At 43.5% G+C, this 24,452-nt stretch overlaps 3 protein-coding genes across 11 annotated transcripts in view; 2 read left to right on the forward strand and 1 right to left on the reverse strand.

The window, feature by feature from the left end:
• The first annotated feature begins 445 nt into the window (after positions 1-445).
• On the forward strand, positions 446-7,895 carry CREBZF (CREB/ATF bZIP transcription factor). 4 transcript variants are annotated; one of them, XR_009207545.1, is made up of 4 exons: positions 446-1,374; positions 2,034-2,111; positions 3,449-3,519; positions 7,130-7,895. XR_009207545.1 is itself a non-coding variant. In XM_058419321.1 (3 exons), exons 1-2 carry the CDS (start codon positions 446-448, stop codon positions 2,080-2,082), a joined length of 978 nt encoding a protein of 325 aa, XP_058275304.1. In that variant the 3' UTR covers positions 2,083-2,111; positions 3,449-4,500. The 4 variants fall into 4 exon arrangements, 1 of the variants encoding a protein (XP_058275304.1); XR_009207547.1 differs by lacking the exon at positions 7,130-7,895 and having other exon boundaries at positions 446-1,456; positions 3,449-4,500; XM_058419321.1 differs by lacking the exon at positions 7,130-7,895 and having other exon boundaries at positions 3,449-4,500.
• Positions 7,896-7,930: 35 nt separating this feature from the next.
• On the reverse strand, positions 7,931-13,193 carry LOC120748712 (transmembrane protein 126A-like). 5 transcript variants are annotated; one of them, XM_040055398.2, is made up of 6 exons: positions 13,114-13,193; positions 12,683-12,804; positions 11,531-11,655; positions 9,499-9,692; positions 8,764-8,878; positions 7,931-8,197 (listed from the first exon to the last, which is right to left on the reverse strand). In XM_040055398.2, the coding sequence occupies exons 3-6, from the start codon at positions 11,644-11,646 to the stop codon at positions 7,993-7,995; spliced, it is 630 nt and encodes a 209-aa protein (XP_039911332.1). In that variant the 5' UTR covers positions 11,647-11,655; positions 12,683-12,804; positions 13,114-13,193; the 3' UTR covers positions 7,931-7,992. The 5 variants fall into 5 exon arrangements, with proteins under 5 accessions (XP_039911332.1, XP_039911335.1, XP_039911331.1 ...); XM_040055401.2 differs by having other exon boundaries at positions 13,152-13,179; XM_040055397.1 differs by having other exon boundaries at positions 12,683-12,799; positions 13,075-13,177.
• Positions 13,194-13,289: 96 nt separating this feature from the next.
• DLG2 (discs large MAGUK scaffold protein 2) overlaps positions 13,290-24,452 on the forward strand; it is a 984,477-nt gene continuing 973,314 nt past the window's right edge. Inside the window, exons 1-2 of one of the 2 annotated variants that reach the window (XM_040055800.2) lie at positions 13,290-13,421; positions 14,121-15,202. In XM_040055800.2, the coding sequence (XP_039911734.1) occupies positions 15,184-15,202 (19 nt within the window). In that variant the 5' untranslated portion in view covers positions 13,290-13,421; positions 14,121-15,183. Of the gene's footprint in view, positions 13,422-13,605; positions 15,203-24,452 lie in introns of those variants that run through there. The other variant, XM_040055802.2, reaches the window with a different exon arrangement.

The following is a 24,452-nucleotide window of genomic DNA, read 5'->3' on the forward strand; positions in this document are numbered from 1 at the left end:
TTCCCAAACTTTGTTAACCTCCCTCTAGGTCTGAGGTCACTGAAACATGCTGAGCCCTAAACCTTAAGAAGGCAATTCTAGCGACAATTAATTTGCCCTTCTGACACCTGGAGGTCCCTTAGAGATTGTTGGCCGCTCTCCGTTTCACGCACCTCCCTTCTCGTTGGTTACGCTTGAAACTATACAGAGATCAAACGTCAAAGAACGTTCTCCGTCAAGAAAATGTTTCCAATACCCCACGTTTGCTAACGCCCCCCGCCCCATTCCCCCGTTCCCAGACGCCGCTCTCCCGCGCGCGGGCGCAGTCGCGAGGCGCTTCCGCACCGCCCCCCGCGCGCCGCTTCCCGACAGGCCCCGCGGCGGGAGCGCCGCCCGCAGCCTCGCGCCGCTCGCTGCCCTCCCGCTCCGTCCGCTCCCGCCGGGCCCCGCTCCCGCCGCTCCCGCCATGCGCCACAGCCTCACGCAGCTGCTGGCGGCCTCGGCCGGCGGGGCCAGCCCCTCGGGCGCCGTCTGGCCGCTGGCCGGAGCGGGGCAGGCCCCGAGAGGGCGGGATGGCGGCGGGGAAGGGGACCCGGGCCCCGCGCGGCCCAAACCGCAGCCGCCGCCGCGGCGGGAGCCCTCGGGAGCCTCGGAGCCGCGGCGGCCGGAGAAGGAGGCCGAGGCGCCCGGCGGCCCGCTGGAGGTGTGGGAGCAAGAGGACTGGTTCCCGGGGCTGGAGCTGGGAGACCTGCTGGAAGCGGCCCGGCCGGACTGGGACCTGGACGCGGAGCTGAGCGGCTGCTTCTGTGGGGACCCGGAGCCGCTGCCCGCGCCGGGCCAGGGCCCGCGGCCGGCGGCGCCCGGGCGGAGGAGCGGCGGGGCCGGGAGTCGGCTGAAGGCGGCGGCGGCGGCGCGGTTGAACCGGCTGAAGAAGAAGCAGTACGTGCTGGGGCTGGAGAGCCGCCTGCAAGGCCTGGCTGCCGAGAACAGGCAGCTGCGGGACCGCAACCGTGGCCTGAGCCGCCGCCTGCGAGAGCTGGAGCGGGAGAGCAGCTACCTGCGGGCCGTGCTGGCGAACCAGAGCGCGCTGGGGCAGCTCCTGAGCCGCCTGGCCGGGACCCGCGCCGGCGGGCTGCAGCTCAGCACCAGCCTCTTCAGGGACACGGGCAGCCCCCGCCGCCAGCACCAGCACCTCCAGCCCGCCGGCGAGAGCAGCGACCACGACTACGCACTGCCCAGCTCCCGGCCCCGCGGCCTGGAGGAGGCGGCGGCGGTGACTGAGACGGAGGAGGAGTGGGCGGCCCCCGGCGGGATCTGCCTGCACGTGGACCGGGATCAGGTGTCGGTGGAGTTCTGCTCCATCTGTGCTCGACGGGCAGCGGCCTCCTTCAAAATGTAGGGTCAAGTACCTGCTGCAAGTACTCGCGGGGTTCTCATCCGTAAGGGCCTCGCGTCGCGGCGGAGGAAGCAGGCAATGGTGCGGAGGAAAAGAATCAATACAGTGGTGATGGGGTGGTATTGGGGGAGATGCAAAGGAGGGGAACCTGGCGCTTACTTAAGTGGCCAGGGTAACGAAAAAATTCTCTCGAACGGCACGTTGGGAGCCGGACGGTGGCCTTGGTTCAAGGTCCTGTAAATCTGGCGTGTGGACGGTAGTGGTGTGAGCCTGTTTGGCGCTGGGAGTCGCGCAGAGCTGTGTGCAGCGGTGCGACAGTGGCGGTGCAGACTGACGCGCGTGGTGCACACGCGGAGGTGCCGCCAGAGCCCGTTCGCAGCACTTGGGTGAAAAGATCATGCCGACTTGATGCATGAAGGTGCGCTCGGCTCCGCTTCGCAGTAAAGATAATGCTGACTACCCGGTCTTGAGTCAGATAATGTCTAGCCTGCTTATCCTGAGGAGCCGAAAATGCTTGCTTAGAAAACCAAACAAAAACTCCATTATGACATCGTCACTGGACAGACTTAAAAAAATAGTAATGATCGGCAAAAGAAAGCATGCATATAAAATTGTACTGCATCTCAGTTATACATTACTATTAAAACCTCTCTGACAGTTTCTCTTTTAGGTGGTTGCCCTGCCAGGCTCCGTTGTGTAGGGGTTAAAGAACAGTCGTTTTCCACCTCGCAACCTGGTAAGGATCAATATATTCCCGTAATGTGGTATCAGACAGCTTGCTTTGCTTATTCCAGTCTCTTGTAATGACTGGTTCAGAAAATTATTTCTCTGGTCCTTGGCCTACTCTGCCAAAATGTTTCTAGCTCTGGATGACAACTAATAGTAAAGGTTACAATCACATCATTCTCGTTAGCTGTTTTCCTGGTTTAGTTTTTGAAACAGATACATTGGCTACATAGTAGCTAATACAGGAGCTACATTTTGAATTAAAAAAAATGCATCATTTGAAATAGACATTTCCTGTTAAACCAAGTATCTAATGAGCTGAAAAAGGAAAATATGCTGATAAGGGGGATGTGACATTTATAGCTTTTTTATTACAGGGGACTGTCCCAAAAGTCTGAGTAAATTGCTTTTTGAATGAGAAAAGGAATTTGTGACCTGTTGGTTTAAAATGCTCTCTAGTGTTAGGGATCTACAGTACCTTTCAAAAGGCCTTCTCTAGCTTGCTAGAATCCACGATGCAGAGTTTTACCTGATGAAACAGCCTGAGCACTGGTTAAATCTCTGCAGAGGAATCCTCACACGGAGGAGTCACTCTTGCATGGACCTCTAAGGAGAATTAGGTTTGAAGAATCAGTGCATCAAAGTGACTCTTTGCCTTCCCATAAGTAAATCTCTGTGCTCGTACACAATGACATTCCTGTTACTTCAGAGCAGCTTCAAATTTTAAAAAATATTGCATGTGTACGCATGTGCCTAACTCGGCTGTAGAGTTCTTAATTTAGCCTCTTTCAGTATCCCGAAATCTATAACCTGATTAAGCACAGTTTGGAGTTGAGCAAATACGTATCTTGAGGCTAATTATATGAAAAATGCTCTGTAATTGCTCCTGAGATTGGAGGAAAAATAGTTTGACAAACAAATAGTGTGTGTTTTCTTGTACTAGTCAGTGGTTCTCCCTATCACAAAAGATGAGTGGGTTCTTTTTTCAGTTGTATTATAATGTTTAGGTTGTTTAAATGTATGTCAGTTGGGGGAAGAAGGATTGTGAAAATGATAATATGTAAAGTGAGGTTTCACAAAGAATACTTTTCTAAAACAGCTTCCTTTATTAATTTATTTTAAAAAATAATGTTATTTAGTTTTTCTGAAGTCTTGTTTCTTAAAGCCTTAAATTTTGTGTTTAAGGCTGAGTAGGTGGAAGCATTTTCTCCCAGTCATTTGCTTTATTGGTGCTAGACCCTGTCACGTGTTCATGAGTAGAAAAGGAGTTTGATTTTTCTTTGTGAAACATCACTGTGTGATAAAGTATATGTGTATTTAGCATCCTTGTTTTTCTTTATGCTAAAGTGGATTCAGCTGTGTTGGGGCAGAAGAGACGGGACCAGCTGCTGGCCACATTTCCTGCTTTATTTTAAAAGGTAGTATAAGAAATGAGAATAAAGAGGTAACAGGGCTTTTGCTGTCTTTGCTTAAAGAAAAGAAAAAAGTTGGATGCTGGGATTATTTACTGTCATTCAAGATGATTTTTTTTTTAAAAGGCAATGTTCTATCAAATGGGTTTTACTACACTGTATGCAGAATTCCATCTGTTCAGGGGATATTGCCAGCACAAAAGAGATTAGTGGGATGTGTGTGACCTTACACCTCTGTGGTGGCATCAACGGGGCTGATCAAAGTTTCACTCTTAACTTGGGTAACTGCTGTAACTGAGGGGTTATGGGTTAACCAGTGCAGAGGAGTCAGAGTAACCACCAGGACCTGCACTGACCTGCACTGATGTGCAAAACTGAAATAATTCAGATTCAACCTAATCTCGACCTGCCTAGCTCAGGCTTCACAAACGTGCTTTATTTTGTGGTTTTAACGTGCTTGAGGAAAAGAGAAACACTAATGTAGCGAGCATGGGATGTTCCAGTGGCATTTGTACGGTTACTTCGGTGTAGGAGTGTTTTTTTAAGTTAATTTAAATATGCATTCTTTCTTGTCGCATCACTTGTAAATGGCAGGGTCAGGGACAGCTCTTCTGGCCTCTGCTGTGAACCTGCACAATGCTCTGTTGTGACACGACCTGTGGCTGTGTCTGAGAGCAGCTGATTTTCTGACATGCAAAATGGTGTATTGTGGTACAAGAACAAGGTCGAGTCCCAAGAAAGTCAGTGGCTGCAGGCATTTCTAGTGCCTACTGAATCATATTTAAACCAAATAGAAGGGAGGAAGTTATTTGAAACTCTAACCAACTGTACTATCTGTATGGTGTATTATTAATGTAGCTTTTTGAAGTGAAAGCCTTGAAATGACATAAATTAATACTTGAAAATATATTGTAAATGTTTCTTTGTAATTGTGCCATTCAGATAAGAATACAATATCATAATAAAATCAGACTTGTTGATCTTTCAGTTTATGGGCTCAAATGTTTTTTCATCTTTTTCTTTTCATGAATGACTTGGTTCATTAAACAAAGTGGTAAAACAGAAAGGGGAAAATGTTGCTGCTATCTCTGGGTCATCACCAGAAAAACAAGATAAATTGGATCAAGGTATGCAGGAGAAATGTTCTTGCTCATGTCTTTAAAGGTAATTTTGTGGTGAGGACAACACAAAGGTGGTATTCCTTGAACTGCATTTAGAGCTTTACTTCTGAGAATCAGCACTTCTTGTATTTCTTAGTTATTCTTAATTTTTTATTAACATGGATATATTTGATCAATACACCATGGAGCAGTAAAATACTTATGTAAACCCTTCTGAGGTCTATTGGCATCTTCTTCCTTTCTGTTCTGTTTTTAGGCTCTGAAGTTTAATGGCTGGTTAATTACATGCTGTTGAATCACAATCTTTGGTCAAATTGCTATTTCCACACTAAACACCAGAGTGTTAAAAATGAAAGGTTTGACAGTGCTGCTGAAAGGACAGAACATTGTCAATGCTCCAGAGTGAGCCATGTCTGGTATGTTAAGGTTTCTGCTCATCTTAAATGCTGTATTTGAAGAGGACAGTTTAAAATTGTGTTTTCTAGCATGAGGGGATTATAGTGAAAGTGCTCTGCAGCTTGATAAAAAGGAGCATTTCACAAAAAGTACTGCATGAAAATGTAAAAGCGTACTGGCATGCTCTGCCTTTTTGGCCTCTAGTTGTAGGAAATGTCCTGTTCAGCAGTGAAACATGTCTGGTAAATTGCGTGTACCACAGAACCAAGTGCTGCCAGTGTTCTGCTGCACAGCTATGCCGCCTGCATTTACTTTTTTTTTTTTTTTTTTTTTTTTTTTTTTGACCACCACAGTCACTTGAAGACTGTTCAGTGTTTAAATAAGAAACAATTTCATGCTCAGTTCTCCTTTAGTCCTTTGGAGTTTGATTCTGGTGCGGTGACTCTTGGAAGTGTTCTAAATTAACTTCTCTTTCCTCTGAAGAGCTGTGCAGCATCTGGGAGTTAAAAACAAATGCTTCTGTAATCTGTAGCTGCCTGGAGAGATGATATAAAAGGAAATACATGAACCTGTGTTCCAACACTTGGTATTTCTTGGTACTTCCAGAGAATCGGATTTCTCATGCCATTTGTCAAAATTGTAATCAGTTTTCCCTGTGAAATACAGGGATCTTGACAAAATACAAAGGTCTTTTGTACCTTTGCTGGTTTTTAAAATGCTGTGGTTTTTAGAGTTTGTAGCTAAGGAGGTTTTCTGCTGGAATCAGCAATAGTCTGGTTATAGGGTTGTATTTACTTTTAGTTGCACTGTAAAATGTCTGAAGGATATGTTAGGTATGAGAGCTGCTCAAGTGGACTCTGTTTAAAGAACACCCTGTGTAAAAATTGCACATTACCAGCTGCTGATTCTACATTTTTCCACCCAGTTTAAGTGGGATATGCAGATGTGGAGAAATAACTGCCTGTGTTCATTAGCAGGAAGATGCCAAGGGCAGGACTTGTACGTGTACCAGGAAGATGAGGGTGTCATTTGCAGGAGCTGTGGACTAGATTGGAATGTTGAGACAGCATTTAGAATGGCGCATCTAGGAAGATAAAAGTGGTGCTTGTTTAGTATTTCTGCTGGTTCTTGTCTGTTGCCATTCTTGGCATACTTTTGGCCGTAGTTCAGACTTGGGAGTAGCCTGAAATCCTTTCCCTGGGATATGCAGCTTGTGCCAGGCTTGTTTCTACTCCAGTGGTGGAAGAAAGGATTCAACTAACACCTGTTCTCACCCAGTGTTTGTGGGGAGTTTATTACAGTTGCCAGAGGCTGAGGACTGGTTCTTGGAGGTTGTAGGAGGTAGGTCAGATCCTCTGTATGAAACAGGGAATGGAAGGAGCATTCCCAGACTCCTGTGTAGGCACTCCTCCACACGTATGCATGCCAGAACTGGGATAGTATTTTGCTGTCCTGTGGAATTCTGAAACAATTTCAGACTTTATTGATTAACTTCTGAGATTAACTTTATTGATTATTGATTAACTTTATTGAATAACTTCTGAGAACAGTTCTTCTCCTCAACAGTCTAAGGAGAAGTACAGAGGGTGTAATTGAAAGTTTCCTTGTTCACAAACACACCGCCTTTCTAGTCTCAGGAGTGTTCAGCTGACCTTTGATGTTACTAGTGCTGAACATGTGAAGTACGTGCTTGAAATTTGTGTGTTCATCAGTGATGCCGGAAAAAACTATCAGTCTTTGCAACTTACTAAACATGTTGAGGAATGTAACTTTTTTTTTTTTTTTTACTATACAACCTTCACCTTTCACTTTAAGAAATTAGTATCTAAAACGATATGGTCTGTCCAGCCATACCACCAAACATCAGAACATCCATTTTGCTGACTGAGGTTAATTATCACTTCAATTTATACCAAAATGATAGTACATGGAAGGGAAGATCCTTTTGAATCTCACCCTTTTAATAAGCACTGGAATCTGTTTACAGTATTTTAACTATATCATGTTAAATGCTTACAATAACCACTGAGCCAGTCATTGTCATTCTTCAAGATACTATTGCACCATAACAGCTTTATTTTATGTTTTTATTATCACAGGTAAGTGGTTCTGTTGGTAAAAAGTCTGATGGCTTCCGGAGATATGACAATTCATTGTCATGTAAAATTCTTGCTCCATGGGAATCTCCAGTCGGGGTGATTAAGGTAAGGCCAAGCTGTCTGGGAACATCACATGACACAGCAACACTTTGAATCGAGGAAAACTAAGTGATCTCTACCTAACAACAACAGGGAGTGTGTACTGCTGCTCCCCTGTACAAATGAGGCTGCTGCTGCTGGTTATAGGGAAAGAATGTGTTCCTGCTGTAATGACCCATTTTTAAGGACAAAGTAGATAAAGATGCTGGGAAGCCTGACATGACTATCAGTTGTGACTGCTCTGTGATAAAAGTGTTCTCTACAGTGTGATCCAGCTAACAGTGTAAAAGGGGTTATCTTGTGTGGGAAGTTTTGTGCTAGCAGAATGGGGAAAAGGGAGAAAAATACTCAGATTTTGAGCAATCTCTAGTAAAACCTTGCCTTGATCTTCCCCCTTTTTGTTGTTTTTGTTTTTTTCTCCCCCCCAATAAATCGCTATGGTTTGCATTATGAAGGAAAAATCCTATTTTTTCAAGAATACTTATTTCTACAGCTTGGAAAAGTTGTAGCATCACCTTAGAACCAAACATTAAGCAAGTACTATAAATGCTTTCTTGCTTCCCATTTCCAAAGCAAAACGCCTGCCTATTATTCAGGTGTATACATGAAACTGGGCATAATGAAAAGTTTAACCTGCATTTAAGTTCAAAACTTAAAAAATGCCAGTGCAGAGCCTTCATTTTTGTATTAAAAAGACACAGCGACACTTCTTTTTCTTGTTTATTATGGTTACTTATCCAAAACAATTGAAAAGTTGCTTTACTTCATTCAGGTAGCTCTTCAGAATCCCTGCTACTGTTCATCTGCAGCAGCATTTTGATATATATTCCATGCTGTTTAGTGGCAAGATATAATCCAGTCAGAACCTGTACCAGAATACCCAGACTCATCTTTCTAAAGACAGGCTGAGCAGTTGTGAGCCAGTAGCGTAACAGATTTTCTTTCCCTGGCAAGGGAGTTGACATATACCTGAACAAAGGAACAGTGGTAGAAACTTAGATTTTTTTTTCCATGCAAGTGTCAAGATTTAACATAAATATTTATGCAGATGATAATTTTCCTTCTCCTAAGTTAAATTCACCTGGTGGCACTGAGCTCTCTGGATAAATGCTTTAGAAGAGCCTGACAGCACCCTGGGTCTCACCAAGCCTTGCCCTGCCCTTGCTGTGCTCTGAATTACACAGAATGACACCTGTCAGGGACTTTGGCTGCTGGGCACTGCCCAGGGTCAGTGAGGTCTCTTGGCTGTCCAGCAGCCACCACTGCACACACCCAGGCACGCCCTGGGAGACTTGGAAGGTTCCTGCTAAACACAAAGGGCTTCCCAATGGATCACTTTGCAGATCTGGTGTAGCTCTTACAAACTTCACTTTGTAATTAGAGGACCTTAATGTAAATCTCCTTCCACATCCTCCTAGATGTGTACAAGAAGACAAGTGTGCACAGATTAAATAGCTACAGAATTTACACTGAGAACTGAACATTTAACCCGTAAATACATTTCAATCAACACATTGCAGGTAAGACAGACGTACCTGGCTGCAAGGCTTGCATTCAGGGGGATAGCCAGGAAAATGGGATAGAAGCCACCCACAACAGCACCTATTAATCCTCCTCTGACCACAGCACAGACCTCACAGTTCAGCTGACCTGCGTGGCAAACAATATTTCACTGCCAAGATCCACACATGTTCCACCACATCAATTTGTAAGCTGCGTGCAGGAACCTGAAAACAGGCTCTTGACAGAAACTTCCATGCTTCACAGGTATGCAAAAAACTATAAATAATAGTTTTAAATATAAATAAGTAAATGAGGACGCTTCTTTTAAAAAACAACAAAAAAACCAAACCGAAAATCCCAAAACAAAGCTAAGACAAAACCAAAAACAATCACTCCCACTCCAACCCATGAGGAATTTATCATTCAAAAGTTGACCTCCAAATGAAATTGTACACATGGGGGGAAATTGAACTGCTTTGTTGCAGTCACTTTTACATGACTTTGAGTGAAAAATGCTGAAAGTAAGTAATGCATAAAAGAATTTTTTTAGAAATACATATAAACATGTCTCTACTTTCCCACTCTACTTTGAGACCTCACTGCTGTCCAATACATTCTGTTTTTCAAATTCTGCTTTACAAACTGAGGTTTTTTTTAAGACCAGTTTAAGAGCGCTGTCCTGCAGGAGAAAAGCTCCTTTAGTGTTGCATTGTGTACAGAAAGCAAAGCCCTTTCAAAAAAAAAAAAAAAGGAATAAAGGTTTTTACCTGAAAATAAAGGGTCATGCACAAAAACTTCATAAACTGCTGCTGTTGAAAGAAATGGAATAACGGCCATTGGCATAGCAGACACCAGGGAAGCTTTTCTGACATGTAGGATGCTCCTGAATAAATTATTTGCTACTAAGCCACATAAGCTTGAATTTGCTGCTAGGAAGTATTTTCCATGATTACAAAGGTTCCTGTGAAAGAAGGAAAGTTGTTTCAGCAACTGAGAACTGTAAAAAAGTTTAGTCAACACAACAGTTCCCTTCTGAAAATCCTGCAACAATGGGTAAGATGTAAATCTCTCACTGGTGCAAAATGGAGAGTAAGTACTTTCAAAAGCAGCTATTGCAGCATTCTTTGCTACATGTCTGAGTTTACACACACTTCAAGACTGAAGTGACAGGTTGAGAACCCTTTGCTACAGTTTTTTTCCCCCCATTATTATAGTTAATGGAAACTTCATTAAATCTCTCCTAATAAGCATGTTTCTAAGGACAATGTTTTCTGAAAAGAAATGAGGCAATATTTATACAATAAACCACATCATTTTAAAAAGTCAAGTCAATCTATAATAATCTATAATATAATATTATAATTCTTCTACATTTTAATGTTTCGAGTAACATTAAGCACTAAAAAGTCATACAGAAAATACTTCAGAGATGTACTTACTAACCTTGCAAAACTTTAAACACTAAAAATGTCAGGCATCAAGGACACCAACTATTTCTTGTTTTGAATAGGAAAATTCAAATTTTACCTTTACAATCAGAGGCAGTGAGACACAGCCAAGCATGTCAATAAATATGGAGGACTGAGATTGAAATTTTAGCAGCATATTGAAATGTGCAAACCAAAGCAAATTAACGTACCCAGGACCAGCTGAATCTACTTAATGAGGTACAGAACTGCTACACTGCACAAAAGAAAAGGAGCATGGAAGAGCTGGGGTTTGTGGTTTTTTGTTTGTTTGAGCTCCCTGGTGTTCAAAGCAAGTGCTTGGGTAAACAGGAACTCTCAGTTTGACTGCGGCCTCTTGCTCTTCCTTTCCAGACATTAGTGAGCTCCCCTCTGGGTACAAGCTCTAAGTCCTGCCAGGGACGGGCAGCTACTTCTTTCCAAGGCCCAGCAATCCATAAGTCCAGAGTTTCTATCCAGACATTACCACATCACTACTGAGTATCTGCCTGCCTTGCTCTCCTGGGGAAGGAGGAGTTTTGGAGGCTGAACATGGGGGAGGCAGATCCTACACAAAGTTGCAGCCTTTTCTTTCTCACCTGTGGGTGGAGGCCCTGTGTTACTACCAGCAGTTTGTTTAGCGAGCAATTTAGTCCTATTAAAAAAATATAAATAAAATAAGCTTCCGATTACTTTTATTTCTAAAAAAATTATCCAAGCTGATACACACATACAAATGGCTCCTAACAGAACCAGCTCAGGTCCAGTAAAGTTTTGCAGTGACATGCAGTATCACAAACCAAGAGGTCATTTGTGAGGCCCAGAAGGCATTTAGCTGGCTTTGTGCTGCACAGAACCCTGCTGGTGAGCCTGCAGGACTCCAGCTGACTCTTCCACCACCACCTGGATACCTTAGTGTCGCCTTCCTGAAACAGGGAGCGCTGCAGAATGAAATACAGAAACCAGCAGGTTGATGCTCACTCAGTTCTGGCCCCAGGCCAGCCCTGCTGGACACAAGATGACTCCAGCAGAATCACATTTCAGTTTCTTAGAAAATTTTTTAGCTCTAGCATAGGACTGTGAGAATGCTCAGAGCCACTCAGGGCTGATCAGCCATCCCAGAACCCTGTGCACTGGGGAGCACATGCCAGAAACCAGCTGAGCAGGACCTGAAATAACCACATTGAAAAAACATAAAACAAGTCTTCTGTTCTGGACAATAACAAGCATCTTCAAAATTAACCAATTTTGTAACTGCGAGGAAAATTTGTAATACAAGAATAAGGAAAAGGAAAAGCCTCCAAGACTTGAAATGTTTGATGCACTTATCTTCATTTATTTTACCAGCACTTACTGATCTGCTTTAGGAAGCTCACTGAACATCTTTTTTATGATTTCCATCCGCTTAAATCTTTCCAAAATTAGTCTTTGCTGTGGAGAATCTAGTTCAAGAAACTCTTTTCCTGTCATCTTGACGTCCTGGATCATAAGGAAAAAATAAACAAATGTAATCAAAGTTGCATAGCCCCAGTATGACTCAAATAAACATTCAGACTCTTTGCCACTGTGAATCACAAATGCATTTCCTATTTTGCATGGCAATACTCCAGCTTTAAATTGACTTAACTGTCAAATAGAACTGTAAGAGAAAACTCCAACCAAATAAATCCGTATTTGTAGACATAAATCAGAAAGCATACAGTTGCAGTGGGTTTGTGTGGCAAGGTTTTGGTAGCAGGGGGGATGCAGGGGTGGCTTCTGAGGTGCCAGGAGCTTCTCCTGTGTCCAACAGAGTGTTCCAGCCTGCTCCAAGACAGACCTGCTGCTGGCCAAGTCTAAGCCCAACCACTACAGTGGTGGAGTGTGGAGGAAAGTTAAGAAAGAGTAAAAACTGCTGCACAACAGTAGCTGGAAAAGAGGAGTGAGAGGAAGAGCCCTGCCGACATCAAGGTCAGTGGAGAAGGAGGGGGAGGAGGCGCTCCAGGCACCGGAGCAGAGATTCCCTGCAGCCCATGGTGAAGGCAGCTGTGCCCCTCAGCCCATGGAGAGCCACGGTGGAGCAGAGATCCCCCTGCAGCCCCTGGAGGATCCCATGCTGGAGCAGGCTCCTGGCAGGACCTGTGAGGCCCTGGGGGACCCACACTGCTACTGAAGGACTGATCCCTGTGGAAGGGACCCCCGCTGGAGGAATTCATAGAGAACTGCAGCCTGTTTTGCTTTGACTGTAATGGCAGTTGGTGAGTGATTTCCCTGTCCGTACCACAGCCCCTGAGCTTTCATTCATACCTCCTCCCTGTCCTGCTGAGGGGGGTGGAAAGTTACAAGAGCATCTTGGTGGCCACCTGAGGCCAACCCTTTAGAACAGCTCTTGATTACATCTGGAGTTTAGTGATTCAAGTGTTGCTTTTCCTACGCGTTTTACTGCAGAGGAAATTCTCCCAGACTTGACCAGCCATACTTACCTTTAGTTGCTTTTATAACGTGAAGGCTATGTCCTAAGCCCTACCTGTGGGAATGAGCCTGCTTCGGTTCGGCTTGGCAGGATGCAAGAGCGCAGAAAGCGGGACGAGCGGGCAGGATCTCACCGCGATCGCTTCAGGCTGCCTGAGGAGGGTCTCCAAACCTGTGCTTTGGGATCCCACAGACAGCACGTCACGGAGCTCTAAGCACCCCCCTCTCCCTGAGCCTTGCACACGGCTTGCACACGTGTCTCTGCCTGAGACTTGCGCGCCACCGGAGGCAGCGGGAGCCGTCCCAAAGTCCCGGGGCCCGGCTCGGCCCAGAACACTCACGCCGGGAACCTGCGGCTCGACCCCGACCTTCAAACCCCACCGCTAGCAGCGGCTGCCCCCGCACCGCGCTGACCCCCTGGCCTCCCCGCCGGGCTCAGGCTCCGACCTTGAGCCGTACGGGCGGACGCGGCCCTGCCGTCCTCACCGAGCCGCTCCCGCCGCCTACAACATGGCTCCTCCCACCTCACGTCCTCCTCGTGGGCGCCGCCATCTTGCTCGCTCACATGACCCAGGGCCATCAGAGGCCGCCTGCGATTGGGCCGTTGGCCGCCGGCCCAGCATGGCGGCCGCCCATTGGCCGCGGGCCGGCGGGCGGGGCCCGGCGCTGGTTGCCGGGGCGGCGGATGGCGGCGGCGGCGGCGGCTCCTCGATGGCGGCGGGGCTGAGCGCGGACCCTGCACCGGCCGGGATGCGGGGACTCCCCCATCGGTGCGGGGAGGCCCAGTCCTTGGGGTAACCCGCTGACCCTCTCCCCACAGCCCGTGCCCCTTCCCCGCCTGCCCCCTCAGCCCCCGCAACGCCCGCTGCCCTCCCGCTCGCTGCCCCCTTTCCCTCGCCAGCGGCTGCTTTGTGCTCTCTCCCCGTCCCGTCCCGTCCCGTCCCGTCCCGCCCCTTGGAGCTCCCCTCACCCCGGCTGCCTCTCGGTTCGCCCCACCTCCAACCCCTCCCTCATCCCCTCAGCTCCTGCCTCTCGCTAATCCCTCAGCAGCCCTGGGGGAAATTGTCCTCGTCCTAAAACCCAGGCTGGCTCCGCCAGTTCACCTGCGCTCCATCCCAGTCCCCCAACCAGCCCGCTCTCTGTGTCTTGTTGCGGCTGGGAGAGCAGCAGGCAGAGCCCTTTGCGTTGGGGAGAACCGGGGGAGGGTGCAGTGGGGAGGGCATGAGGGGGGACAGCCCCCGGGACCCTGCCCGCGGGATGTGGGGACGAGCAGAGTGAACATCAGGGAGCAGAGCAGAGCCGCCCCCTTCACAAACACAGTTCCGCCTCCCAGGGAAGACGATGCTCAGCAAAGCCCTGTGGTGTGCATCGCAGCTCCTCGTTCTCGCGGGGAAGGGAAGCGTTCGGAGCTTGTCCGCCTTTCTCAGACTTTTCCTTAACGGAGTAGATGAGGAAAATCTATCCCGTTTCTGTTTCTCTTTTTGTTTTTCCAGAAAAAGGGAGAGGGGGAGAGAGGCTGATACTGGAGCCAGCCAGCTGCGCTTCTGAGTGGGAAACTCCGGACTGATCTCATGGCTTGCTTTTTATTTCTTTAATACTTCCTTATCTCTGAAAATGAACCTTTTGTGAAGCTCTTCTCCTAACTCTCCTTATTCCTCTTTCACGAGGTGGCTGCTGCCGTGCAAGGGAAGGAATGCCGTGAAGTCAATGACTCCACTATAAAGCAATCTGCTTTGCCCAAGTGCCCAGTGGGCAGCACTGTCACTTTAATAATTCCAGGTCAAGGGATTGCTTTCCTCGTTTTCAATCCTCTCTTTTAATACATGGGAGGATCAGAGGGACATTAAAGACCGTAAGGCTGGGTGGCTTGCAGATAATAAAAATGAAAGTGTCTGCCCAGTGACTTCTGTTGGGTGAGAGGGTGATATTTGAAGGCTCTTGTCTGATGAGGAAAAAGGGATCTTTTCAGTCTGCTGTGTAGACACCTAATACATAGCTAGCAAAATTAATTCAAGAAGTGAAAGAGCTTAAAGAGGCACTTCGGCAATTGTTTTTGTCTTCCTCCTTATTTGGATTACTTGGGCGTTTTTATCCTGCAAATAATATGTTTTTGAGCATGTACAGGTGGAGTATGAGGCAGCTGCCTAGAGATGGACCGTGCCTTAATTGTATTGCATAAAATCTTTTAATTTTCAAACTTTGCTTCCAGAAGAGGAGTTATAATAAGGTTTTATATTGCCAAGGAACGTTTGCTCTTGTATTTTTATAGAGTCAAATATATTTTAAAGAAATTGAAAGCATCTCTTAAAAAAGAATCAAAAAGCTTATTTTGCCTCCCCCCCTTTTTTTTTTTTCATTTGTGGAGAGCATCGGAAGTCCAATCCAAGGGAACAGCAAGCATTCATAGAAATGAAGATTGGAGCTGCATTTCCTTACTGAACTGTAAAAGTGTTCTGCAATAGATAGTCAGTTCCTGACCTTGCAGAGTGTTCCAGTAGTACTTCGTTAGTACCTGTAACTAAGTGCTTGCAACCAGATTCAGAAGTAGGAAGAAGAATGCCAGTCAAGAAGAAAGGTGGGCTATGAAGCTTCATATCTCATATTGCGTCTTCGTTGTGTTAGAGTGTTGATTTCTTAACAACTGCGAATTAAAAATGCTTTAATGGGGAATGGAAATCGTTTTTATTTTGCATTGAAAATGGGTGCAAAATCTGTGTACCTAAAATACTTATTTTTAAAAGTAATTTTATGCTGTGCTTTAACATTTATGTCAAATTTGGCCTCAAATGGTGTTTTTGTAAAGATCAGCCGTCTGAGATTTTGAACAGACACCAAGAGAAAAGCTTGACGTTTAATTTTGTGAGAAGCCTCTCTTACAAATGCTAATAAATTTTTAAACTATAGTTTAATCTGTTACCTATTTGTGGCATGTTTGGTGGATAAACATTAGCTATCAGTAGCAGCATAAATAAATAACAAAGTTTCAAGGCTAATTTTAAAAACAAGTTACGAGAGCTATGTTTGAAGGTGGTTTGAACGTGGGGTTTTTTCATGTGTGATTTTAATTAGCTTGAATTTCCATGCTTTAGTACAATATAAAACTACTGTCTTTAAGGCTGTTGTATGGCAGCATTTAAGAAAAGACAAACAGCCTTTCATTTGGCCTCTTCTCACCTCAAGTTTGTGTTTGCAGCTTTGGAAAATATGGCTTCCAGTGCTCAAACAATTGGGAAGTTTATGAAGGCAAATTCTTATTCTGAAAAGCCTCACAGACCTTAGGTTATTTCTGGTTTCTTGCAAATTGTACACTGATTTAAAGTTTCTGAGTATGCTAATAGAGTAAGGGTCATGTGAACCTTTTCTATTCAGCTCATCTATACAGATGTGCCTGGATCTGGTGATAGAAAATGTGGGGGAAAGGGCAAAAAGTGAATGTTACAAACAGAAATGAGGATGTAATTGACGTGACTTTGGATTCTCTTTTGTATAGGAATAACCCTTCATTAGTTATGAGTTATCATCTACTATATAAATAATGATAAACCACCCCAATTGCTAGAATTATTTTCATGAAAAAAAAAAAAAGGGGATTTTTTGATTGTATTTTAAAAAAATGACAGCATAGAAATGAAATTTCAAACCTGAAATATTTTAGTGAATGGCACTGTCATTCATGGAATCGCTTGCCATTATGTGTAGTAAGGGTGGAATTGTGTGTGGAGGAGTTCTGTTGTTAATAATTCACCCTGCTCTGCTGTAAAAGTGTCACCCTGATGTATGGGTGAGGCTTCTGTATCCTGCCTGTTTACAGAAGGAAAACTGAGGCTTTCCATGATTTAAGTTTTAATCCCGATTTAGGTGATTTACACTAAGGATGTTTCTGTGCCGGATGTTCAGCTGTAATTCAGTTTCCGAATACTTGCTGCAGGACTTTTGGGGTAAAATCTTAGCGGCTCCTTTGTGCAGCAGTGATATTGGCAATCACAGCAGTCCCTTCTGGCCTTAAAAATCTGTGAATTTCCTCTTTGTTTCCAGGCAGTTTGGATCACTCTTAGTGTACGCCAAGGCTTGACTTTCTTCTTTGGTGTTACTACGGTGTGTTCTGGCAGCATTAAAACATAAAGTCAAGAGACCCAAATATCCCCCTTGAAATACTTTAAATTGTCATATCAGTCAGTGTATTGAAGTTGCCAGTGTGAATGTATTTGATTATTAAAAGGGTATCGTTAAGGATGTATTTAAGCATGAAAATTGCAGGATTAAAAATGTTGGCAAATCAGCAACTTCATTGTGATTTTGAATGACTTAATTTGTCTAGTTCATGCAATAGACTTTAACTTTCTAAACGTAATTAAAAGCATGCTGGCAACTCAAAACTTTCTACCGTTTTTAAAGTTTGCTATTTTTTCAAGTAATCCCTGTTACTCCTATGAATGTTAGGGAGATTGAGAGGATGAGGGGATTCTTCCTTTTTTTTTTTTTTTTTTTTTTTTTTTCCCCCATTTATTTGCTTTATGCTTTTGACAGCAGTTTGTGGCTAACTAGTTTAGTGTTTTGTGGTGATGACTTATTTTCCCTTTCTGTGGAAAATTTGGGAGTTCTTATCTATTGTCCTTCCCATCGAGGGCATCTGTAGAAATCTCAGTGGGATACTTTCTTGTAGGCTGTGCAGAAGTATTTCAGTATCAGCATTGAGGACAGGATTATCCCTCTCCTTGTCAGCACTTCTTTCTGCATTGCTATTTTGGATTTGATTAAAATGTTCTCCTAAAATCAGTATGGAGACAGAGAAGCCTGTGAAACAAGCTTTAAAACATACTGATATTTATCACTGGAAGTTGTGTCACTAAGCCTTGCTTTCTTTGGCACTGGGCAGTCCTGGGTCTTTCTAAAGAACAACTGAAGCATTTGGGGAATTTACCTTTGTGACAGCTCATGTCTAATACTAGTCCAAATTCCACATAGCTTTGCAGCTAATTTCCACATTACCTTGCTGCTTGGTATGATGCCTGCCATCTTTCATTTATAAGTACAGGCCTGTGTAGTTCGACAAAAAAATAGTTTTCTTAATTAAAAAATCATATTTTAATTTTAATTTCTTATGGATGTGGAAAAAAAGAAGCTTGATTCTGGTCATGTCTCAGTACCTGATTTCCATTGCCAGATGTGCTAGAGTGAAAATATTTTGTTTTTCTCACTTCAGTGTGAAGGGCAATGAGGCTCCACATTCCCAGGAATGTTCACAGGGTTGACATGCTTGCTGGCAGTCTCAGCAAAAAGCGAGGCTGGAAAGGGATTATGGAGAATCCTGCGGGGTGGGATGTGCTCCCTTTAGGTATGGGGTGAGACATCGTGTGGGCTGGTTCACTATTGCTGCACAGTTAAACAAAGGGCGCTTCTCTTTGGCTTTTGCTCATCTCTAATTTTGATGTACACCTAAAGTTTTAAATCAGTCAACTACAGTCAAGACTGTAGTTACAAAATGACTTTTTGGACAGTGCCATTTAGAGAAAGAATGAGATGAACAATTTTGAAAAGTAAATAAATTCATTATTTTTGCTTAATTTTTAGTTTACTTTTGCAAACTAGGATATTTCTGAATAGAAATATTCATAGAAATATTATGGAATTTCTTGAGGAATGCTTTGCTCCAAAGTGGTACTATCATACAGAAGAAGTAAAGTTAGATTTTTGCATGGATTTAGATGTCTACTCTCCCTCCCTCCCTTCCTGAGATACTAAGCTTGATTTCTGTTAACTGTAAGGGACTATATTTAGATCTGTAATTGCATATATTTTGGATTCATCAACAGAATAGTTAATAGCAAAAATGTTACTGTAATTCACTCGTGTCTTTCACAGTGACAGAAAGAACTAATTAAATCCATGCTCCTCTGTGATGGAGACCGGATTCCAGTTTTGGAGCCCTGCTTGTGATTCACACAGAGATGGCAGGAAGCCCCACATCTGGGTGCTTGGCTGCACATGTGCTTCTAGACTAACCCTGCCATCCTCCTTGCACATCTAGCTGTGTCCAGGCAGTCAGAGATGTGAGTGCTGGGTTTTGTGCTGCCCTCGTCCCACTTTGCATCTCAAAGGGAGAGGGGTTGTACCTTTAGTTGGATGAAACCTGTGGGCTGCTGTTAATACCATCTTGACTTGTTCCACCTCGTTGCCTGTTACCTGCTGATTCTGTCATGGAATAACATTTTGCATCACTCCTTTTATATTAAAAAATGCCTTCCAGGACCTGTTTTATTAAGTACATCAATGTCAAGAATTAAAACGTGTCAGTCTGATCCCACGTGGACAACTTCTGGGCCATTTAGAAGAATCTGACAGATGTGCTTTATGAAATGCTGGATTTTGTATGGTAATGCTGACTTTGTGGCTGATCTGTTGAAAGGAAGGGATCTAAAAACTACTCAGCAGGAACTTCTAAAGCAAAGCTCATGAAGGACCAGGCAAAGCTAGCTCCCATTCATGCCCTAATTCTCTTTCAAACTGGCATCTTCTTTTTAGCTAACAAAATTTAAACTTAGGATCATAACTTTTTGTGCTCAAAAATCTCAAATGTGGTTTCAGTCTTCTTACGTCTTACAGCAGCAAATCCAGTGTATATTGGATTTTTTCTTTATCTTTTGCTTGTAAAAGGTGATTGGTATTACAAGATTTTTGTCCTTTCAGTTGCTGAATAAGAATTCTCAAATAGGTACATGGCTAAAAGGCCACCTCCTTCACTCCAAGTTTTGTTCACTACCTCTCAGTTTTTAGTCAATTGAATGGGAGCAGTGCAAATTTTAGTTGTGTTTACAGACTGTGGAGAGCAGAATTTTTGATTTCCAAGAGTTAAACAAAAAAAGTCAGAAAATTGCTGTCTAAACTGTGCCAATTTTCACCACAAAGCTTTGATTTAAAGATGTCACTGCTTTTGTGGCAGTGAGCTATCTCCAGCTGGACATTGTTTCCGCTGTGAGAAACAGGGAAGTGTTTTGCCCACAAAAGGACTATAGGAGCAGGCATTATACAGAACAAGCCTTTGTTGTATGCATGCACACTCCAAAGCTAAGTGGGCTCTGGACTGGGAAGAGTGAAATTTATACTCTTTTCCAGCCCTGTTGTTATTCTGGTACTTCTCAGGTGTTTAATGTAGATCCATCCCGTTTTAGTTGCCTCACCTAGAGAAGGTGCCCAGCTTTTTGTCATGGAGGGTTGCTTTGGTCAGTAGAGAGAGAGATCCCCCTCTAAAGGGCATTTTAGCGCACCTAAGATCTGCATTGGCTTCTGGACAATTGTAATTTTCTCTCTCCCCATAGACAAAACACAGGGTAACTCACCTCAGTTTGATGTCTCATTCTCTCATATAAATTTCAGTGGCAAAACCATCTCCTTATCTGACATATTTAGGAGAGCTGACACTCTGTGTTCTGTGCATGCTATAAATTAACACTATTCATTATTTTAGTGGGGAAAAAAGTGTTATAAATTATTGTACTATTAGTCACTGGAATTGGAAGCAACCATGGTGTTGATACAAGCACAAGAGGCAGCTGTGCATCCTCTCCTCCATTCCTGTTAAGTGCATATTGCACTCAGTAGAAGCAATGTTGTCTTGCATTATAAGCATAATCTTTTTTTCTTCTCATCCTCTCTTCTTTCCGTCTGAATTTGTTCCAGATGGCCAAGCTAGATGTCAGAGGGTAACCATGGAGAGAAAGCTGAATTTGTAACTAGTGGCCAAATGTGATAAAAGATGATTTTGCAGTCCCTGCTTCAGCAAAATGAGAAAATCTACCTTATGCTTGTTTTGGTCAGGTCAAACCAGGTTCCTGCTTCTTAGAAGTATTTAAGGTCTGTTTCACTGTGGTATCTCTTGTATTTAAAGAAAATGAACACGGTGCCAAACAACAGCTTTATAAAAATAGAAGTAAAGGTCATGTTTTCTCCTGCCATATTCATCCCAGACAGAGCCAGCAAAGCTGCCCTGACCCTCATGGGGGCTGACAGTAGTAATCAACGTACAAAATATGTGAAGAAAACATTTGCTGTTTATTGGATGTGGTCCAGAGGAGATTTTGGTGGCAGTAAACACTTTGCCAGAACAAGTCAGTGCAATTGTCCCTAAGTCTGTCTTCACTTTTGGGCTTCAAAACATATTTATCAGGGGATTGAATCATGTGGAGTTTCCTGGAAAGAGGGAATCTGGACAATTTACAGTTTCACAAAGAGAAACCAATCTTTTCAGATTTCAAATGCTCTTCTCTCCCCTGACTGTATGGGTATAGTGGGATAATTCCAGGCACCTTCCAGATCAGTTCTAGGTGTTGAGCACTGTGTTAACACTGCCTTGCAGGTGGATGTCTGCTAAGCTGTGCTTTTAACCGTAAAAAACCCAACCAAACAACCCCAACTCAAGGTTTGCAAATATACATATCCAGTTGTTTAATGTCCAGAGTGTGAAATTTATTTTATGTTGTTGCCTGGAGGCACATGTTGGGGTTTTTTATTGACTCGGAGATTCTAGTATAATATAAAGGTTCTTAAATTAAAAATTCCAACATGGATGTGAGAAAATGTAAGACCATAATGCCTATTTTGCTAATTAATAAAGGTAATTTGATCTCATTCCTTTTTTTTTTTTTTTTTTGCATCACTAGAAGGGCATTTGTGTTAATAAATTGCTTTCTTTCATGTGATATAATGGTTCTTTTGTGTGAGTTTGAAAGTTATTTATTCCTGAACAGACATCTTTTTGTTAGTTTTCTGTCTCACTCCTATTTTCACATTTACGTTAATTTTGATACTGAATGTTCTTTTAAAGGAAAAAAAAAAATACATAGCTGCTGTACTAAGTGCGCAACTCCTGGTTTTTACTCTTGCAACTCTGCATCAAGTTCCACTAGTTTTGTGTCTTTCATTCAATTAGATTGTAAGCTCTTCAAAGCAGGGCACTGATAATTTTGCACTGTTAAGATGTCAATTTACATTTATTCAGCTGTATAAATAAGAGGTTTTCATTTGGTGCTCTGTCATTTTGAGGGTTTGTGGCTTCGTTTTTCATTCTGTCTTCATATTTGCAATGTTCATTTAACATTAACATTTGTACACCTGGATTTTAACACTGTGACACTTGAAAGGCAGAAACAAGAAGGTCAGGTGAAGCTACTTGTAATTGCAGAGTGTCTGTAATTTTGGAAGGAGTCTCAAGGCCCCAGTATCTGCTCATTCTGTTGTCTGCAAAACAAAGAAGTTCACCTGTATAGCCAGGTCACCAAACTGGAGCAAGGATTGCAAATGAACAGGTCCCACGTTGCCTTCAACATATCTGGAAAAAGAGAATTCACTGGAAAGAAGGAATGGCCCTGGTGTGAGGAGCAGCTGATCTCAGCAGTTGCTAAAGCCCTTTTGTGGTCCCCTGAGGAAAAGTGATGTGGTGGGAAGAATTCAGGTCCCCAGAGTGAGCCCCTGAGAAGAACTGGGCTCTTCCTTATGGTAAAGCGTGATACATAAGATTAACAGGTTATGCACTGAACACTGAGTATTTTTTCAATATTTAATTGTAGTTTACAGGCAGAGATGAGTAGAGAAGATGTGTCTGTAGGATTGCAGGGGTCAGATAGTCCCATCTGGGGGTACTGAAGCAGGAATGTAACTTGGTTTTCAGGATGCTTTCTGATAAACAGAAATGCTGGAGTAAAGTTTATGGGTTTATGCTGAGCCAGATCCTCATCTTTATATAATTGTCCTGTTCCTTGTGTAAGTACAGTTAGGTGAGTTTAAGGAATTATATTTAAAACTAAAAAATGTGTGAAGGCAGCATTTTACCAGAACTGATGTGTGGTTATGTGTCGTAACATCAAGTGTGAAGATACACGGACAACAAGGTTACATTGAACTGATCAACACTGATAAATGATTTTTTTCTTAGTTTTCCTTATAGTAAGTTAGACAAAAAGTCTGATTCTTAACAAATAGGCAAAAAAACCCCAAAACAAACAAATCATTGCTTCCCTGGTTGGTTGTGTGTGTTGTGTTTCATAAAGCTGACGGCTTTTTTGTCCATCTCCATCCACCAGTCAGTGTTCCTGTATCATTACTGGGTGTCCAGCCTGAGTTTGTAGATTGTGTGTTAAGATAAATTTAATCCCAGAAAAGAGAATTAAGAGGCTTTGAGAATGTCAAAAGTATACAAAAGTTGCAGAGGCTGGAACTGTGAAAAGGGACACTGAGCAGGGAAGGGACATGACAAAAAAGTGTAAAGAGGCAGTAAGGGTAATAATGGTGGTTTGCTTTACACATTGACATCTGGAGGACGACTGGTTGTCCTAATTTATAATAATAATAATAAAAAAGATTGTTTTTATGTAGCAGGAAAAAAACATTAGAACCTTCAAGCACTGAAGTCAGATGATGAGGGATCTTGTGGGTGTTGTAGGAGGTTACCAGTGCAATTAGACACCATCTGAATATAAGCCTGGGTCCCTCTGCACAGCAGGGAGGAAAAATGAAAACCTCGTAGGGCTCCTCCAGGCTCTCTGTGTCTGACTGTTCTGTTTCTCAGAGTTCAGCTGACACATCATAACACAACTCCTGCCCTTCCCAGCAATCTGACTTGCAGAACAGTTAGCCCTCTGCGTTGTATCATCTGCTCAAATCAATATTCTGGAGACTGCTGAGCAGCTTTTGTGGTTTGGTGGCAGCCTTTCCCATGAGCTGTGTGGGGCACAGAGACCTGCAATAACACAACTGCATGGTAACACTGTTCAGTGCAAAGCTACCTGTCCTTCAGTTTTCTTTGCCATTTGGATACCTGGTTTCCCCTTAATATACCTGAGTGTGTAATACTGTTCTGAGAAATTTGCTGTTGTACTTGCATAATGGTTCTTACAGTCTGTCTGGCCCATTTCTTGTCTGCTGGCAGCATCATAGTCTAGAATAACACTGCTTCACAATGAAACTGTTCCTAAATTGGTGTTCTGCAGGAAAGCAGTTGTGCAGCAAATTCACCAAGGCTACGGTTCATTTGGGGATGTCATGCTTTTTACAGTTAGTAGAGAGAGAGGGCAACTCAGAATGCAACCTCAACTTGAAATATCACTCCTTGAAAGACTCTCCACTTGCCCGAGGTTGATCTCCACATGCCATGTGTTGGCCTCTGTGTGCCGATCTGGTTGCTAAAAGCTGAAACCGCAGAAACAAACCTGCTTGGTAATCCCTTCAATGATTACCCCCCTCCTTTTTCTGTCCCCTTGTTTTCCCTGGGTTTGTGTGCCACGCACATCCTGAGGAGCTGTAACCCTTTTGCTTGTTTGTTGTGAGTGCTCACCAGGCTTACACTGGGTGATTGTCACCTACGTCATGCCTTCTGCTTCCTCAAGGTTGTATAACCCATATGCTGCATTTTCTGGATAGTTGTTTGAAGTCCTCTTACAGAGATGAAGGGCCCAGGGTGCTGGGAGCTTCCTGGTTTTTACACATATTCCCTGTCTGCTTTCCCTCTCTGCAGTCTGCTAGATTAATTTGTGTCTCATATTGATGTTTATATGCTAATATTTTATGATTATCATTTGTCTAAAGTCCTCAAGTCCTTTGAGCCATGGGAGCCTACAGCTTGTGTTTTTCTCAACCATCTTAGTGTACTGTTTCTTGAATTTCTTTTTGAATTTATCTGTCTTTCTACTCTTTTCCTCTGTGGATACTGAGTATTGTGTATTAGCAGGATTTATTCCTTTGTGTTTGCTGTTCTGTGTGAAGATCAGGGAAGGTAAATGAGTTACTGATAATTTTGACTTGGATCAGTCCCGAGGCAGGTTGCCTAGAAATTT

This window comes from Hirundo rustica, chromosome 2, assembly GCF_015227805.2.
Source record: "Hirundo rustica isolate bHirRus1 chromosome 2, bHirRus1.pri.v3, whole genome shotgun sequence".
Lineage (NCBI taxonomy): Eukaryota > Metazoa > Chordata > Aves > Passeriformes > Hirundinidae > Hirundo > Hirundo rustica.